The sequence below is a fragment of the Mirounga angustirostris genome, unplaced genomic scaffold (assembly GCF_029215605.1).
Source record: "Mirounga angustirostris isolate CCGP_5_RB_7025 unplaced genomic scaffold, mMirAng1.0.hap1 SCAF_12, whole genome shotgun sequence".
In the NCBI taxonomy this organism is placed as follows: Eukaryota; Metazoa; Chordata; class Mammalia; order Carnivora; family Phocidae; genus Mirounga; species Mirounga angustirostris.
In genome coordinates, this window is record NW_026991720.1 from 29,276,869 (window position 1) to 29,291,701 (window position 14,833).

A 14,833-nucleotide genomic window follows, 5' to 3' on the forward strand; every position below is an offset into this window, starting at 1 on the left:
AGGAATGAATAAAAACACTCAGAGTGCTTTAATCATTTATTTAAAGAGAAAAATGGTGGGAGTGAGAAAGACACAGAATAGCAGTTTGTCACCAGTTCTTCACTGGGCTTACCAATTCCTTCTATTGAATCAGTGGTTCTCAAACTTTAACATGCCTCAGAATCATCTGAAGGACTTCTTACAATACAGAGTGCTGGGCCTCATACACAGAGAGGTATGATTCTGATTCAGTAGATCTGAATGGTCCAAATTTCCCAGGTGATGCTGATATTTCTGGTCTAGGGACCATATGCTGAGAACCACTCTATTGTATTAAACCTTGATTTGTAATAGGAAAATTTTGATTTCTAAAAAGTTGTAGACACGTGGTACTTCTATTTTTTATTGTTATGTTAGTCACCATATAGTACATCATTAGTTTTTGATGTAGTGTTCCATGATTCATCTTTTATTCTTAAAATTAGAAGCATTTTCTTTTTGTATGATCAAAAGCTCAGATGTTCTTTAGAAAGAAAAAATTAGAAAAAGTAGAGATAAGTCTAGGAAAGAAAATCACAATTGCCATTGATGTTCCTTGAGGCCCATGTTGCTTATAGTCAATTGTTTCATTTAACAACACACCATAAACATCATTCATGTCATAAATATTCTTCTGAAATATTAGAATTATATTGGAAGTCTATGGCTTATTTTTTTTACCCATTTCACTATTATTACAATAGAAGTAGTTTCAAATTTTTAAATTTATTTTTAGTAACTTATGTAACTAAACTATTGTGTACATTCTTAATTATTTCCTTAAAATGAATATCCAGGAGTGAGACTTCTATGATGTAAGAATAACTTTTTTAAAAAAGATTTATTTATTTATTTGAGAGAGAGAGACAGCACGTGCAAGAAGGGCAGAGGGAGAGGGAGAGAGAATCCTGAAGCAGACTCTGAGCTGAGTGTTAAGCCTGACATGGGGCTCGATCCCAGAACCCTTGGATCATGACCTGAGGAGAAACCACGACCTGGATGCTTAACTGACTATACCACCCAGGTGCCCCTGTAAGAATAACTTTTAAGGATTTTCTTATGTGTTGTTACATGGCCCCTTAAGGAAGGCTGCTCTAATTTATAACAGCACCAGTGGCAGAATACTTATTTCCCTACACTCTTCCCAACTCTATGATCTTTAAGAGGAAAGATCTTTTCAAATTTGAGGGAAAATAGCATTTCCTAGTTTAACTTCCATTTTTGATTGCTAATGAAGCTAAACATTTTTCTTATATATTTTGGGGGCCACACAACACTTATTTTCACGTCGGAAGAAGTGAGATGATACCTTTTTACCTTTTTTATTTCTCGTTGCATCAAATGGCACTTGTGGTTTTTCAATGTTCTCATCCTCTGTGAAAGAATGCCTGCAAATGCAATGCCAAACAAGTCTGGATCAATGAAATGAACAAAATTCATGGAAATTACATCTAATGCACTATTTTATTTTTCTGTGTGGGCACAGATATTTTGATGAACACAAAGAAACACTTTCTGGATTTCATTCCTCAAGACTAGCAATCTGGCCTCAAGTGAGGTGGGTGGAAATCTCATCATCTCTAATCAGCAGAAGCACATTTGAAGAAAAGCAGGGCAAAAAGTCACTCTTCCTTCCAAAAGTGAGCAGTCCCTGATAGCCTGGGTCCAACAGAAGTGAATTGGGAACACACATTCTTATTGGAATCTGTTTGGCTAAAATCACACAGTCTTGAAGCAAGAAGTCCTGGAAAGTCTGAGACACAGACTCAGAAGAACATACACATAATCTAGGAAACGTAAGGGCGCTACGCAGAAAATGACTTATGTTTTGCCACGTCTTCTCTCCTCAAATGCTGACTAACTGTACTTAATGGTAAGGGTTAGTTCCTCTCGGTGTGTTTGCCTCATGTTTTTCTGTTGTGTAACTAAGTGCTTGGCCAGATCGCTTTTGAACTCCAAGTTGAGACCAAATAATCTAAACTGCAGACCAAAAACTTGCTGGTCTTGATGACGGAGAATACGGAGCAGGATGTGGTTGGACTTTCCTGGGTTGTACTCTGATTCTTTCTCCATTTCCATTGCAGCAGAATGGAGAGAATATCACTGGCCTGATTTCACAGCGATGCTATGAGGCTGAAATCAGATGCTCTGTGTTAAGTTACGTTTTATAAATATTTATTGTCCCAGATATTGTGCTGGGCACTGTGGTAGAGAGGAGATGAATAGGCATATTCAGTTCCTTCAAAATAGAAACATCAGCAAATTACGAAGAATCAAGGAATTAAAAATATTGCTGATGTGGGAAGGTGTGATAACTTTATTGCAGTTTTACTTGCAAAGAGTCTTTTCTTTCTTTGATGCATACGATGAAGTATTTAGCGGTGAAAAAAAATGTCTAGGACTTACTTTAAAATATTTCCCTTCTCCCAAGGAATGAAGAAACAGATAAAGCAAGCATGGGGTGAGATATGTTTAGATGAAGGTTGACTGGGTGCCAGGCCAAATTAAAAAAAAATCTCTGAATTCATGTGAAGCAAAAACTCTAAGTGAAGCTCATAAAAGATAAATCCCTGAAATGCACATACACTGAATTACTATCTTAATGGAGTAAGATGCTTTGTATGGTTAAGCATCCTGAAGCAATTCCTTATGCGATTTTGTGAATAAATTATTTGTTTTTAAAAATGTGACTTTTTCATGGAAAGCCTATGAGGAGAGCAAAGTACACTTGCAACTTTATTTCTTGTAAAGTGAAAACTAGCAGATGATGCACAAATATTGATTTTAATATTTTCATTCTGTTCAGATTTACACTAATTCTGTTGGGACCTCTGGATTCTAAGCCTCAGGGCACAGACATACATCACTGTCGCTTTTTCTGACCATTGCTTTTCTGACTTTATCTCTTATCACCTCGTTGTTCTAAGCAAATGATCTTTATCTAGAAGGAAGCATGGGAGCACCTGGCTGGCTCCGTCTGGGAAGCAGGTGACTCTTGATCTTGGGGTCGTGAGTTCAAGCCCCACACTGGGTGTAGAGATTACTTAAATAAATAACTAATTTTAAAAAATAAAAGGAAGCATGAAGTCATTAATCCCCACAGGTGGCATAGGTATGTAAAATTGGCTTTTTCTATAGAAAAAGCTGGAGGTGACCATTGTGAAGATAAGGACAATGACAATGACTACACCTGACCTTCTGTCTACAGGCTATACTGGAATAAAGCAGTGGACCTTGGACGTGAGGCCAGGGTCCTAATCCCTCCTCTATTTCTCTGGGTTGTGTGGCTTGAGCAAATGACCCATCTTCTCGGCATGGTTTCCTCATCTGGAAAATGTGTATGATATGCATCCTCCTTGTAACAAGCAGGATGATAATTAAATATACATATACTCACAGGTAAATCTGAAGATAATTAGAATTGAGTATTCTTTCTTGGAACATTCTCAGAGTGATTTACCTAATTGCTTTTTGAGAAAGATCTAAAATTTAATGTTCTCAGTATTAACTTAGATAAATCTTTCGAACTTGTCTTGCTTTTCCTACAAAAGAAAGAAAAAATGTTTCCTCCACTGTAGATCCTAAAGTGACCTTAGGATGGTAGAGAAACGTGAAAAGCCAATTATTAATATCTACTACCTCCTTGCACTGCAGCATACCACATACCATGTAGAATTATCTTATGTAATTCTTGTGAAGTAATATGTGGTAGGTAGTATAATCCTTATTTTACAGATGTGGAGATTGAGTCTCAGAGGTGTCAAAACTTTAGCTGCTATAATTAATTAACTCTAGGATTGGGATATTTGAATCCATGTCTGTCTGATTCAAGAAAGTCCTGACCCCTTCTACACTGACCACTTTCAACACTGACCACTAATAAACTCCCTTATTCAAAGGGAATCAGTTAGGGTTAGGCTTAGGGTTTGGGTTAAATGCAGTATTCTGAATTTAGGAAAAGTCCCTTCCTTAACCTTACACCATATATGGAGCTTGAGAAAAACTGTTGGGGAACACATTTTCCAAAACTTGTATATCTCAAGGGAATTTAGTCAAAGTTAAAAACAGTACCTAAATTGGCTCCTTGGTAAATCAAGTCTGCTATTCCCCACTGATAATGACGAATGAGACAGATTTGAATGACTTGAGTGAGGGCGAAGAACAAACAAATGGGCATTGAGCTCTGTTATTTGAAATTACTTTTCAAACAAATAAAGGCTTCTGTCAGGCTTACTACTTCTGAGCATTGAGGGAATAAGGCCAACTTCATAACATCATGGCAATTAAAGTGAGTTCTGATCCTGGGAAATGTCCTAAGAATTCTTCAAATATACGATTATTTGTATTTTTGAACTGTAAAAAAATTCTTATGGAAATGCTTTCCTTACTTCCTGAGGCAGAGGGAAATGAAGACAAGTCAGGAGAACCGAAGCCGTTCCTTCCTGAGAGGGACTGCAAGAGACATAAATGATTATGGCATGGCCCTTTCGTCTTTCATCTCCCTAGGAGGTTTAGGTTTGCTTCTGTTTTCCTGGCAGTAAAAGTCAAATATTCCCTGAATTCCATCATATAAAAGAGAAGGCGACTTAGCCAGTGCCTTGGGCCCTGTTCCTTCTCAACAAGGACAGGAGATGTGAATATATTCACCTTGGCCTATCCTCTCTCCCATCCCCTCATTACCACCTCTCATTAGAACGGAAGTGGAAATGGGAGGTCAAATGTTTCCCTCTGAGATTCTACCTTCTAAAAAAGAAAAGTTCTATTCTTGTGGCAGGGACAGACATATTTGGAAATTTGGCTAGATTTTGCCCAGAATAAAGTCACGCCTCAAACACTCTCAAAATAGGGTGCCTGGGTGGCTCAGTTGGTTAAGCGACTGCCTTCGGCTCAGATCATGATCCCGGAGTCCTGGGATCGAGTCCCGCATCGGGCTCCCTGCTCGGCGGGGAGTCTGCTTCTCCCTCTGACCCTCCTCCCTCTCATGCTCTCTGTATCTCATTCTCTCTGTCTCAAATAAATAAATAAAATCTTTAAAAAAAAAACACTCTCTAAATAAATGATCATACCATCTTGGGCTCCATGCTGACTGATGGTTCATTAAAAAAAAAAAAAAAGTCACCTAATTCCTTCTGTCTGATGCTCTCATAATTCAAGGACATACATCACAGAATGAAATGAGATTGAAACTTTTAATTTTAAACATTACTCTGTAGTAGAGTCAAGTCCTATTGGTTTAAAAAACTGTTGGATATGGGGCGCCTGGGTGGCTCAGTCGTTAAGCGTCTGCCTTCGGCTCAGGTCATGATCCCAGGGTCCTGGGATCGAGCCCCGCATCGGGCTCCCTGCTCGGCGGGAAGCCTGCTTCTCCCTCTCCCACTCCCCCTGCTTGTGTTCCCTGTCTCGCTGTATCTCTCTCTGTCAAATAAATAAAATCTTTAAAATAAATAAATAAAAAATAAAATAAAAAACTGTTGGATGTGTTCTTATTACAGTGTTTGAAGACCACTAGGATTGTTATGGTTTCAGTGCTTTAAAGAAACTTATTTTCCAGAGCACAAATATTTGGACACATTTCTTTTTGTTGCTTTCTTTAATGTAGGCAAAATCTTTTGAAATCAATCTTTAGAGAATTTTTGGATTGCACAATTCAAATTTGTGGCTATCTTACCATTCCAGTGGATGTAGCTGTGCCTTTTTATTCAGGAGCTGAAACTGTTCAAATACATTTATAAGAGACCAGCATTGAGTCAGGATTGAACCAGGTCGTCCCACAGGATTTGCCCTATCATAAAATTCACGCATCAAAGATCGAATCCTAGGAGTAGTAGATGGAAAGAGCTGAGAAGAAATATTCAAAACCAGAATATCAGAATAAGTTATGGAAAATAACTTAAAAGGTATCATTACTAGAAAAGGCTTTCTATTTTATTCAGCTATTTAAAAAAATCAGATATTTATTTAAAAACCAATGGTCAGTATCATAATATAATTTTCTGTGCAGTTGTCAAGGTAAATGCCACTTTCTATCAGGAACTAATTTTGTTGATCATATTTCCAAACATGGTGAGTTTTCTTTCTCTTTTCTTTGAATGAAAATGGTTATTTCCTTCCTATCGATAGCTGAGAACAGCTGAATAACAGAGTGACTCAGGCAGTAGGAAGAATGGGGAGAAATCATTTGGGGTTACAAGTGAACTTTGTCAGGGTGAGAGATATTAATCCTATGGAAAAAAATCTATGGTTATCCTCTTTCTACTCTGAGAGTCAGGAAATTGGGGTTTGTCCTTTTTCCTGCAAAATAATTCTTCAGTTTTCACACTGTGCCAAGAGACTTTCTCTACATTCACAATATCTCAAATTATGAATTCCTCAGGAATGAGACCTCTCTCTCTATCTTTGTGGAGTTTTGAGCCAACTGTGACAAATATAATACTATCTTTAAATTAATTAAAATAATCCATCAATTAAATTATTATCTTTGGGGCAAAAGCTTACTTTGAACCCTCTAAAATAGAAGTCTAAATTATAGAAACAAGTGCCAAACATTCATTAATTAACTTAGTAAATTGGTTATAACTCAGACAAGTAGCATGTGAATACATGCTATTTTTTTAAGTAAAAAATAAATGTCTGATCCAAACAGATTAATGATAAATTATCAGTGGACTTTGAAAAATGCTGTTTTAACAAGGTATTTTGTATAAGCAAATCTTAAGTGGAAAAATAGAAATCTATTATAGTCCATCTAGATAAGTGGCAGAACTAGAAACAAAGCAAGTACTGAACATACACACATACATGTAATAAATTATATTGATAGTGACCTTCCATATTGACCAATAAATTCACAGAACCCAAGAAAATACAGAGAAGGGAAAACAAATGTCAGGTTTTTTGTTTTTTTGTTTTTTTGCCTAGTTATCATAATTATTTACGTTTTCTTTCTTTGAAGTTTGCTATAGAGTTGCAACAAATTTAGATTTAGGCTGTTTTCTAAAATGTGGTTACATTCAGTAATATTTGATTTTACACAAACAAAAAGGGCACGATGAGCAGAAAGAAAGTTTTGTTCCACGCACATGTCTCAAAGTTAAAAGCTAAACTTCTCTTGTAAAATGTGGACATTTTCCCTCTCAGAACAGTCATATACTGGCAGCTATGCTGATCTTTTATCCTTTTACCTTGAATAAGTCATGTATTATTTGCAAACTCTTAAAGAATATGGGTTCTGCTCATTTTAATATTTAGATGTCTGAAAAGAAGAAAAAAGCTTACAAAGATTTCTCTTTCTTAAAGAAAAATCTTCACCTAGTTTGAAGCAAAAATCAAATAGTTTATGGCTGATTTATAAGCTCAGTAATCATGAGGAATCAAATGTCACTTTTGTTTTACCAGTTTGAATTGCCCCAAGTTCCCAAGTTCCTTTGTGAAAGTCATAATTGAGTTGATCTCCTCTAAAGACAGGCATTGGTTTTGTTCCTTCTGATAGTTTTCACCCTATAATGAGGGGAGGGGAACAATTCTTAAGCAATTGTTACAAAATCAAATCATGTTTAGTCCAATTGCCCCCCACTTTATAAACCAATCAAAGTTTAAACTCAATAAACAGCTGAGCTAATTAATGCCAAATCATGCATAGTAACTTCAGCTTGTCACAACAGTGTCTGGCTCTAAGAAAATTTCATACTTGACAAAGAGGACCTGAATGGAATTGCTCAGTAGGGCATTGGTGGTAAGGTTGGGGAGATGAGCCCAGGAGGGTAGACTGTGTGTGACAATTTGGGAATGTAGGAAGCATCTCCTTCAGCCTTCAGGGTACCAGAGATCAGAGGAGCAGGTGAACAGGGGAATTTCATCTATGGGACATTAAAATTTTGGAGTTTGTGGATTCTAATAAACAGTCCCCCTGCCCCATTTTTCCTCACATCCATTTTTTTCTGAGGTATTCTTGAGAGGAGAAGTTGCACATACCTACCACTACTTCTGGATCAAGTGGATCTAACGGTTTTAATGATAGTCCACTCACTAATGAAGGAAAACAGGGAACTAGATGAAAAAATTAATAAAATCCAGAGGAAACAGCAGTCTATAAAGTCATGTTCTATTTCTCACAAACAACTCTCCATAGAGCATCAAAGTTTGTTTGTGAGAACTTTCACATCCCACTCTCCCAAATTCTCCAAACACAGGTTTTAAAACAGAAAGGTACATAGAGAATAATACTGTACTTAATCATCTGTACAGATTTTGATGCATCAAAAAAACTTGTTTAACACGCCATAAAAATTAACCAATGCTACTATGAAGCACTACACCCTAATCAGCAGCAGCTAAGCGAAGATGTGAACCAGATGTGAATTCTTTAAAAATTAGTATTCTAACTCCTGTCCCTTGATGTCAATCTAGAACACTCACTGCTCTTCTAGACTGCCTCCAAAAAATTCTACTATTTCTTTTAAAGTATTCTAAATAACATCTAATATGTATTATTCATAATATCCACAAACATTCCTTAGGAGTTAGGAACTTCTTTATTTTAACCCATCACTGCATCACAGTCCGTTACTCATACTTAGTTGACATAAAATAGTCTTGGGCTTCAGGTCAGAAAAATATAAAAAGGTGTAATATAATGGATACCAATTCATTTCAAATGCATTATCAATTTGCTTAGCTACACAATAAAGAAAATGGCACCTTTCAAAGAATGACTTGAAAAAGAAATCTGTCACTTAAAAAATACACACTTACCTTAAAAACACCTGATCTATAAAGTCCCTGAAATATCTCAGAAAACATTGGAAGTGAAGATTCATTAGAGAAGAGAAAATTGAAAGTATCTTGTAAAAGGAATTCTTCTGTATTTTGGTCCTCAAAATCCATATTATCATCATCTTGAAAATTTAAATGTTCATGCACCTGTGAAAGAGTAAAAGCACAGTAAATATTTTTCGTTGACTTTTAATGCAGTGAAATCAGTTCTAAGACATGATTCATTCTTGTTGGATTGTAGATCAGAACTGACATCTAGTGGCCTTTTTGGAGGTCAACAGCTTTATAAAATACAAGTAATGTTCTTTTGAAGATACAGTTTTTTAAATGAAAAGTAATGGATTATAAAGTCACAGTAATTTATCTTGAAACTCTTTACTGTTGAAGAATTTTCATTCAGGAAAGATAACATATGACATTTCCGAACAATAAATTTTATTTTTATTTTATTTATTTTATTTTATTTTTTACTATTTTTAGATTGTATTTATATTCAAGTCAGTTAACATATATGGTGCTGGGAAAACCAGACAGTAACATGCAGAAGAATGAAACTGGACCATTTTCTTATACCATACACAAAAATAAATTCAAAATGGGTGAAAGACCTAAATGTGAGACAGGAATCCATCAAAATCCTAGAGAACACAGGCAGCAACATCTTTGACCTTGGCTGCAGCAGTAATATTTCAAAGAGCATAATACAAACTGAGATGTGTGCAAGATAATGAATAAATGATTAAAGATGTAGATTTATGAAGTTTCATAATTTTATGGATAAATCTTTGAGCTATTCAACTAAATGTCTGAGCCATATATAATTGTAATCATTCACCTGTACAACAGTTTGAAAAGCAGTCAATGCAATATGAAGTTGAATTCTGGTTGCACATAATTATATTTTGTTCCTTTCCCTTCTTCCTACTCCATATCTCAAAATAAAGCTTTCTGTAGATTTATTCAATCAACTGCTTTTTAATCTTGCCACTAAGGGATATTTTAGATGAAAGATAAAGTTCACTTGATTCGAAAGGAAGTAAAAGAATCAGAGTATACAAAAGCACTCTTCAATTTACACAAATTTATACTAGAAAAAAACCATATATTTAAAAAATTCCCATGGCTTTTTAAGGCCAATTTAAAACTAAATATCTGTATGTAAAGTATGAGTTACATTTTTATAAACCCAAGTGAATAAGCTGGGTAATCTTCTATTTTCTATTATCTACATGTTTTCCACTTTATTTCATAAACAGTGGTGATTAATCCATAGGAAAATCCATGCCTGTTCTCTAGTGATTCATAGTGGGGATTGGAACCCAAATCATAGATTCTCCACGTATTAGGTAATTTTCTGAACTACAGTAAAATATAAGCCTGTAGTGAATTTAATACAAGTTGCTATTTATTGACTGGTTCCTATGAATGCAGACAACCCACCCATACACATATATACGCCGCCCCCACCCCGCCCCGATCATTCAGTGTAAGGTGGAAGCTCACAAGAAGCCTTCAGGATATTCACCTGGAGCACTACGGGGTACCCAAAACTGTAGTAGCCAATATCAAAAGTGAAAAGTTGAAAACATAATCTGCATCTGAAATAAAAACACAAGGTAATATAAAAATATATTCTATTTGCTACATTTACTCTATCTTCTGATACATTATTAACAGTTACTAGAGTTAATTTCAAGGTCTGTACTAAGTGAAAAGAGCAGTGACTTGGAAATTACATGCAATTTATTTTTAAACTGGAATATGTTTTGTTCTTCATAAAAAATACAAATATATCTAGAATATTCATAACACATTAAACAATGAAGTTACTTCATGGAAACCTAAATACGGAGAAGGAAACTCTCCTACTCCTTACTGCTAGGCATTCTTATTCACATATGGAACATGATAAAGCTTACTTTTGAGTTATCTCCTTTTTGTTGACATTCTAAATTTAACATTCCCCAGAAAAAGGGCATGAAATTATATTCAAGTAAACTGAAGTATAGAGATAGTAGCTATTGAATATTGTTAATAAGGTCCATAAGTAAAATTATACCTAAGTCAATGCAAAGTTCATATGATAAAAATAGCTAAGCTTAAAAAAGAGATGCAATTAAAATTAATTTAAACAATGTGTGCTTTATTTCTTGTCACTATTATTTGGATGCCAACAAGTCTGTAACATGCACTGAAGTTTTAGGATCTATAAATATGAAAAGACGTTACAAGTTCATATTTATATACTGACATAACATTTTCCAAGTACCACCTACTTGTGATAATTAAGATATATTTTCACACTTGTGATAATTAAAAATATTTTCACTAGTAATTTTTAGAAGGTTTTTTTTTCTTTTTTTTTAATATTAGCATTGGTTTTTACCTATTGAAGGCCTTTGGTCCCAGAGTAGATGGTTCGCTGAATAATTCAGCTGCTAGCAAGAGTTTGCTAATTGCTTCTTTCATATTATCAAAAGCCTGAAGAGGTGAACTGGCTGTCAGGAATGTCTCAAAAAATGTTTGCAGCTGTGAACAAAGTAAAGGATTCAATATTGAAACAATAATCTGTTTGTCTATCATTTCCAAGGTGACCAGTTTGAAAGATTCTGTTGGGTTATGTGTCTTTGCCACATTCAAAAAAACTCCTTAAATAGGAAAGTTTGATAATCTCTATATAATCTCTATATATAGTTTGTGTATATACACACACATATATATCTTATATATAATATACTGAAAGAATATATAATGTACTAAAATATATAATAAATTACACATTATACATAATATGTAATGTGTATATATTATATACATTTAAAAATATATTATAAGCCTTTCAATTGAATATGGGATGCCACTACAGCTTGTAATTTAAATTACTTTAAGAGTTTTTTACTCCTCCTCCCCCTGCCTTTTTTTTTTTCATTTCATGGCATCTAATCATGGAAAGTGAAGTGGAGCTATTTACAAGAGCTTGTGATCAGAACGTCCAGGTTTAATTTGTGACTCTACTAGGTGAACTCAGACTGGTAACCCACTTTGAGTTTTTGTGTCCTTCTCTTTAAAATGGGTGAATACCACCAACAAGAGGTCTGTAAACCCAAATCAGAAGAAAATGTATTTGAAAGCCACTGTAAGGTATGAAATTCAGATCTAAACTTTTTAGTATTAGCACTTTTCTGAATATATCAGAACAAAAATAAATGGATGAACGTTGCTTCTTCACAGCATTTTGCTGTGGGAGATCTAGCCAACTAATGAAGAATCTGAGAGAATCTCAGTGTCCTCTTAACATTTTAGTTTAATGTGTCCTGTGGATAGAAAAGATGGGGCACTATTACAAAAGGGGAATAAAGCTCAGGTTTATATTTTCTTAGAAACACAATTATTGATACCATAAACAGCTGTTTTTATTTGCTTGAATATTAAAATAATCACAACAAGACTACTGCTTGAGGATGCTTAACATCAAAGTCCAAGTTAAAGTTTTTAAAAAGCATAAAATAAATCTCATATTAAGTCATAGACTTTCTTGGATAAACATAATCTTTCAAGGATGAAGAACAAAAAATATTTTTTGAAAAAACATGCAGCAGGTATTCTATTAATGTTTTTGGAAGGACAGGCTAGATCCATCTGAATTGCATAAGACTACAAAGTGAAAAACTTTTGTTGCTATGATAATTAAGGACAGATATTGGCACAAGTGACCTAAGGGAAATGGTAAGTGTATCTTTAAAATACCAAGCAAAATTCCCCAAGAGAAACAAATACTGACTTCATAAAATTTACCAGCTGAAAAACAGAAACCTAATGAGATGTACATTTTAAGACTATGAACACATCATTAGCATTTGGCAATTGGGATGTTTTTCCATTTCACTAAGGAAAATAAGTGTAATAATTGTATGATCAAAAGAAAACAAATTAATGCTAACACTAAAAATGTTAACACCCTTGAGTCAAAACAGAGTAATATTGTTTTTCCAAATAAAAATAACTCGTATTTCACTCTGTTCACCATATTATGCAGAAGGGTCATTGATAATATTATTCCCTTTTCTGTTTTAATGTTTCCTGAATATCACAAAGATCAAGGTTAATAATTTAAGAAAGTTGGAAATGTTTGTGTAGCATATGAGATGCAGAAGATTGATGATCAGATGGTATCTTCTGTGGCAAGAAATAATTAGCAAATTAATGTCTCAGGGTAATAATTGATTCTCCCACTGCGAAACCGATTATTTCTAAATTTCTGACTGTGACAGTGAGCGTTGAATATGGGCTGCTGGTACATGGATTCAGTTCCATTCAATTCGATTGTTTTAGTGAAAACTTTACGACGTGGAAAGTACCGTGCTGAGTGTTGGGGGACATGCATACAGCACAGCGGTAACACTATAGACATTAGACGCAACAAATCCTTGGTTTAACTTTGGCTCTACGCTGTTACTATTAAATTGTGAGAACTCCTGGGATTAACAACAATATCTATCTTGCAGAGGTATGGCTAGGATTAAATGAGAGAATGTATGTGAGGTACACCACCACCCCGCACATGTCAATATTCAGCACATGTTCGCTCCTTTTATTAATTAAAACAAGAAAGTCCATGGTCATTTAAGGAAATTTCAATGAACAGACATGGTTGTTGAACCCAGATTCTCATAATGCAGTGCATTGGTGGAAAATCAAAACTGCCTCTGGGAATTCAAACACTTGTGACACCAACCAAAAAAGAACGTTTTACAAATAACTGACAAACCTTTCAAGAGAAATAAAGAGGTATGGCAGTTGAAGGGCCCCCTCCAGTGGTCAGACTCCCAAGAGAAGCGAAAGAACAGAACTGAAAGATCCAATAACTGTCTATCCTCCCATTTCCTTAACACCTCAGTCAGCCACGAGAAAGACTAACATCAACTACCCACCATGAAAGCAGGGGACCAGAACTGCCTTTACAAACAGAGGTAGGAGAGGAGAGAGAAGTAGCACTCCAAAAGCATGACTCAAAATTGAGCAACTTGTTTTATTTTGGGGTTAGTTTTGTCCCCAGGTTTTGTCTCTGTATGCATTCCCTTCTATCTCATTGCATAAATTTATTTATGGAAGCCCTTCAGTTCTTTTTTTTTTTTTTTTTCAAATTTATTCATTTGAGACAGAGAGATACAGAGAGAAAGAGAGAGAGAGAGAGAGTAGGAGCAGTGGGGAGAGGCAGAGGGAGAGGGAGAAGCAGACTCCCCGCCGAGCGGGGAGCCCGATGCGGGGCTCGATCCCAGGACCTGGAGATCATGACCTGAGCCAAAGGCAGACGCTTAACGACTGAGCCACCCAGGCGTCCCGGAAGCCCTTCAGTTCAAAGGAAATTCTAGATGAGTGACCTATTTCATCTATTTAGTATAGTGGCAAGCAGGCTACATATACCAGAAATGAAAATAGAATCATGCAAGTGCTTAAGAGTTATTTTTTTTAAAAGATCATCTTTCAATGAGTGACCCAGAGAGGGCACAATACTTCCTACATCAATCCACTTAGGCTAAGTGGAAGACTTCTTTGTGTGTCTGGTCCTGTTGTAATTTGTTACACTTAACTGTATTTCCTTGGTCACTTTACTTGAATTCTGTGCATCTTGGTGCGTTCAAATGTAAAAAGAGAATTGAACTCAGTGGTCTCATTAGACAATGTCAAATCTGAAATTATTTGATATTAATACCACTCACAGCCATCAGAATCTGAAAAACATCTTACCCAGGGGCTTTCTTAACTCAAGAACAAATCCTCAAAGGAGCACTTTCCCCTTCATTGCTAGTTTGAAACAATGAAGCCATAAACTCAAATATCAAGGAGACTTCTTCCCTCTCTAGACCAAGACTTTTTTAGATTTTAAAGATTTTATTTATTTATTTGACACAGAGAGAGACAGCGAGAGAGGGAACACAAGCAGGGCGTGGGCAGAGAGAGGAGCAGACTCTCCACTGAGCAGGGGGAGCCCGATGTGGGACTCGATCCCAGGGCCCTGGGATCATGACCTGAGCCGAAGGCA

At 35.6% G+C, this 14,833-nt stretch overlaps 1 protein-coding gene across 6 annotated transcripts in view; it reads right to left on the minus strand.

Annotated features, from left to right (window-relative positions):
• Positions 1 to 14,833, minus strand: part of CPED1 (cadherin like and PC-esterase domain containing 1) — a 268,649-nt gene that overhangs the window by 130,045 nt on the left and 123,771 nt on the right. For all 6 annotated transcript variants that reach the window (XR_010406406.1, XM_054505212.2, XM_045864342.2 and 3 more), the window contains 6 exons: positions 11,177 to 11,319; positions 10,316 to 10,388; positions 8,770 to 8,937; positions 7,411 to 7,515; positions 5,687 to 5,856; positions 1,336 to 1,406 (listed from right to left, as the gene is read on the minus strand). Coding sequence is in view for 5 of the 6 variants with exons in the window: in XM_054505212.2 (XP_054361187.1) it covers positions 1,336 to 1,406; positions 5,687 to 5,856; positions 7,411 to 7,515; positions 8,770 to 8,937; positions 10,316 to 10,388; positions 11,177 to 11,319 (730 nt within the window). In the remaining variant the exon portion in view is untranslated. The remainder of the gene's footprint in view (positions 1 to 1,335; positions 1,407 to 5,686; positions 5,857 to 7,410; positions 7,516 to 8,769; positions 8,938 to 10,315; positions 10,389 to 11,176; positions 11,320 to 14,833) is intronic.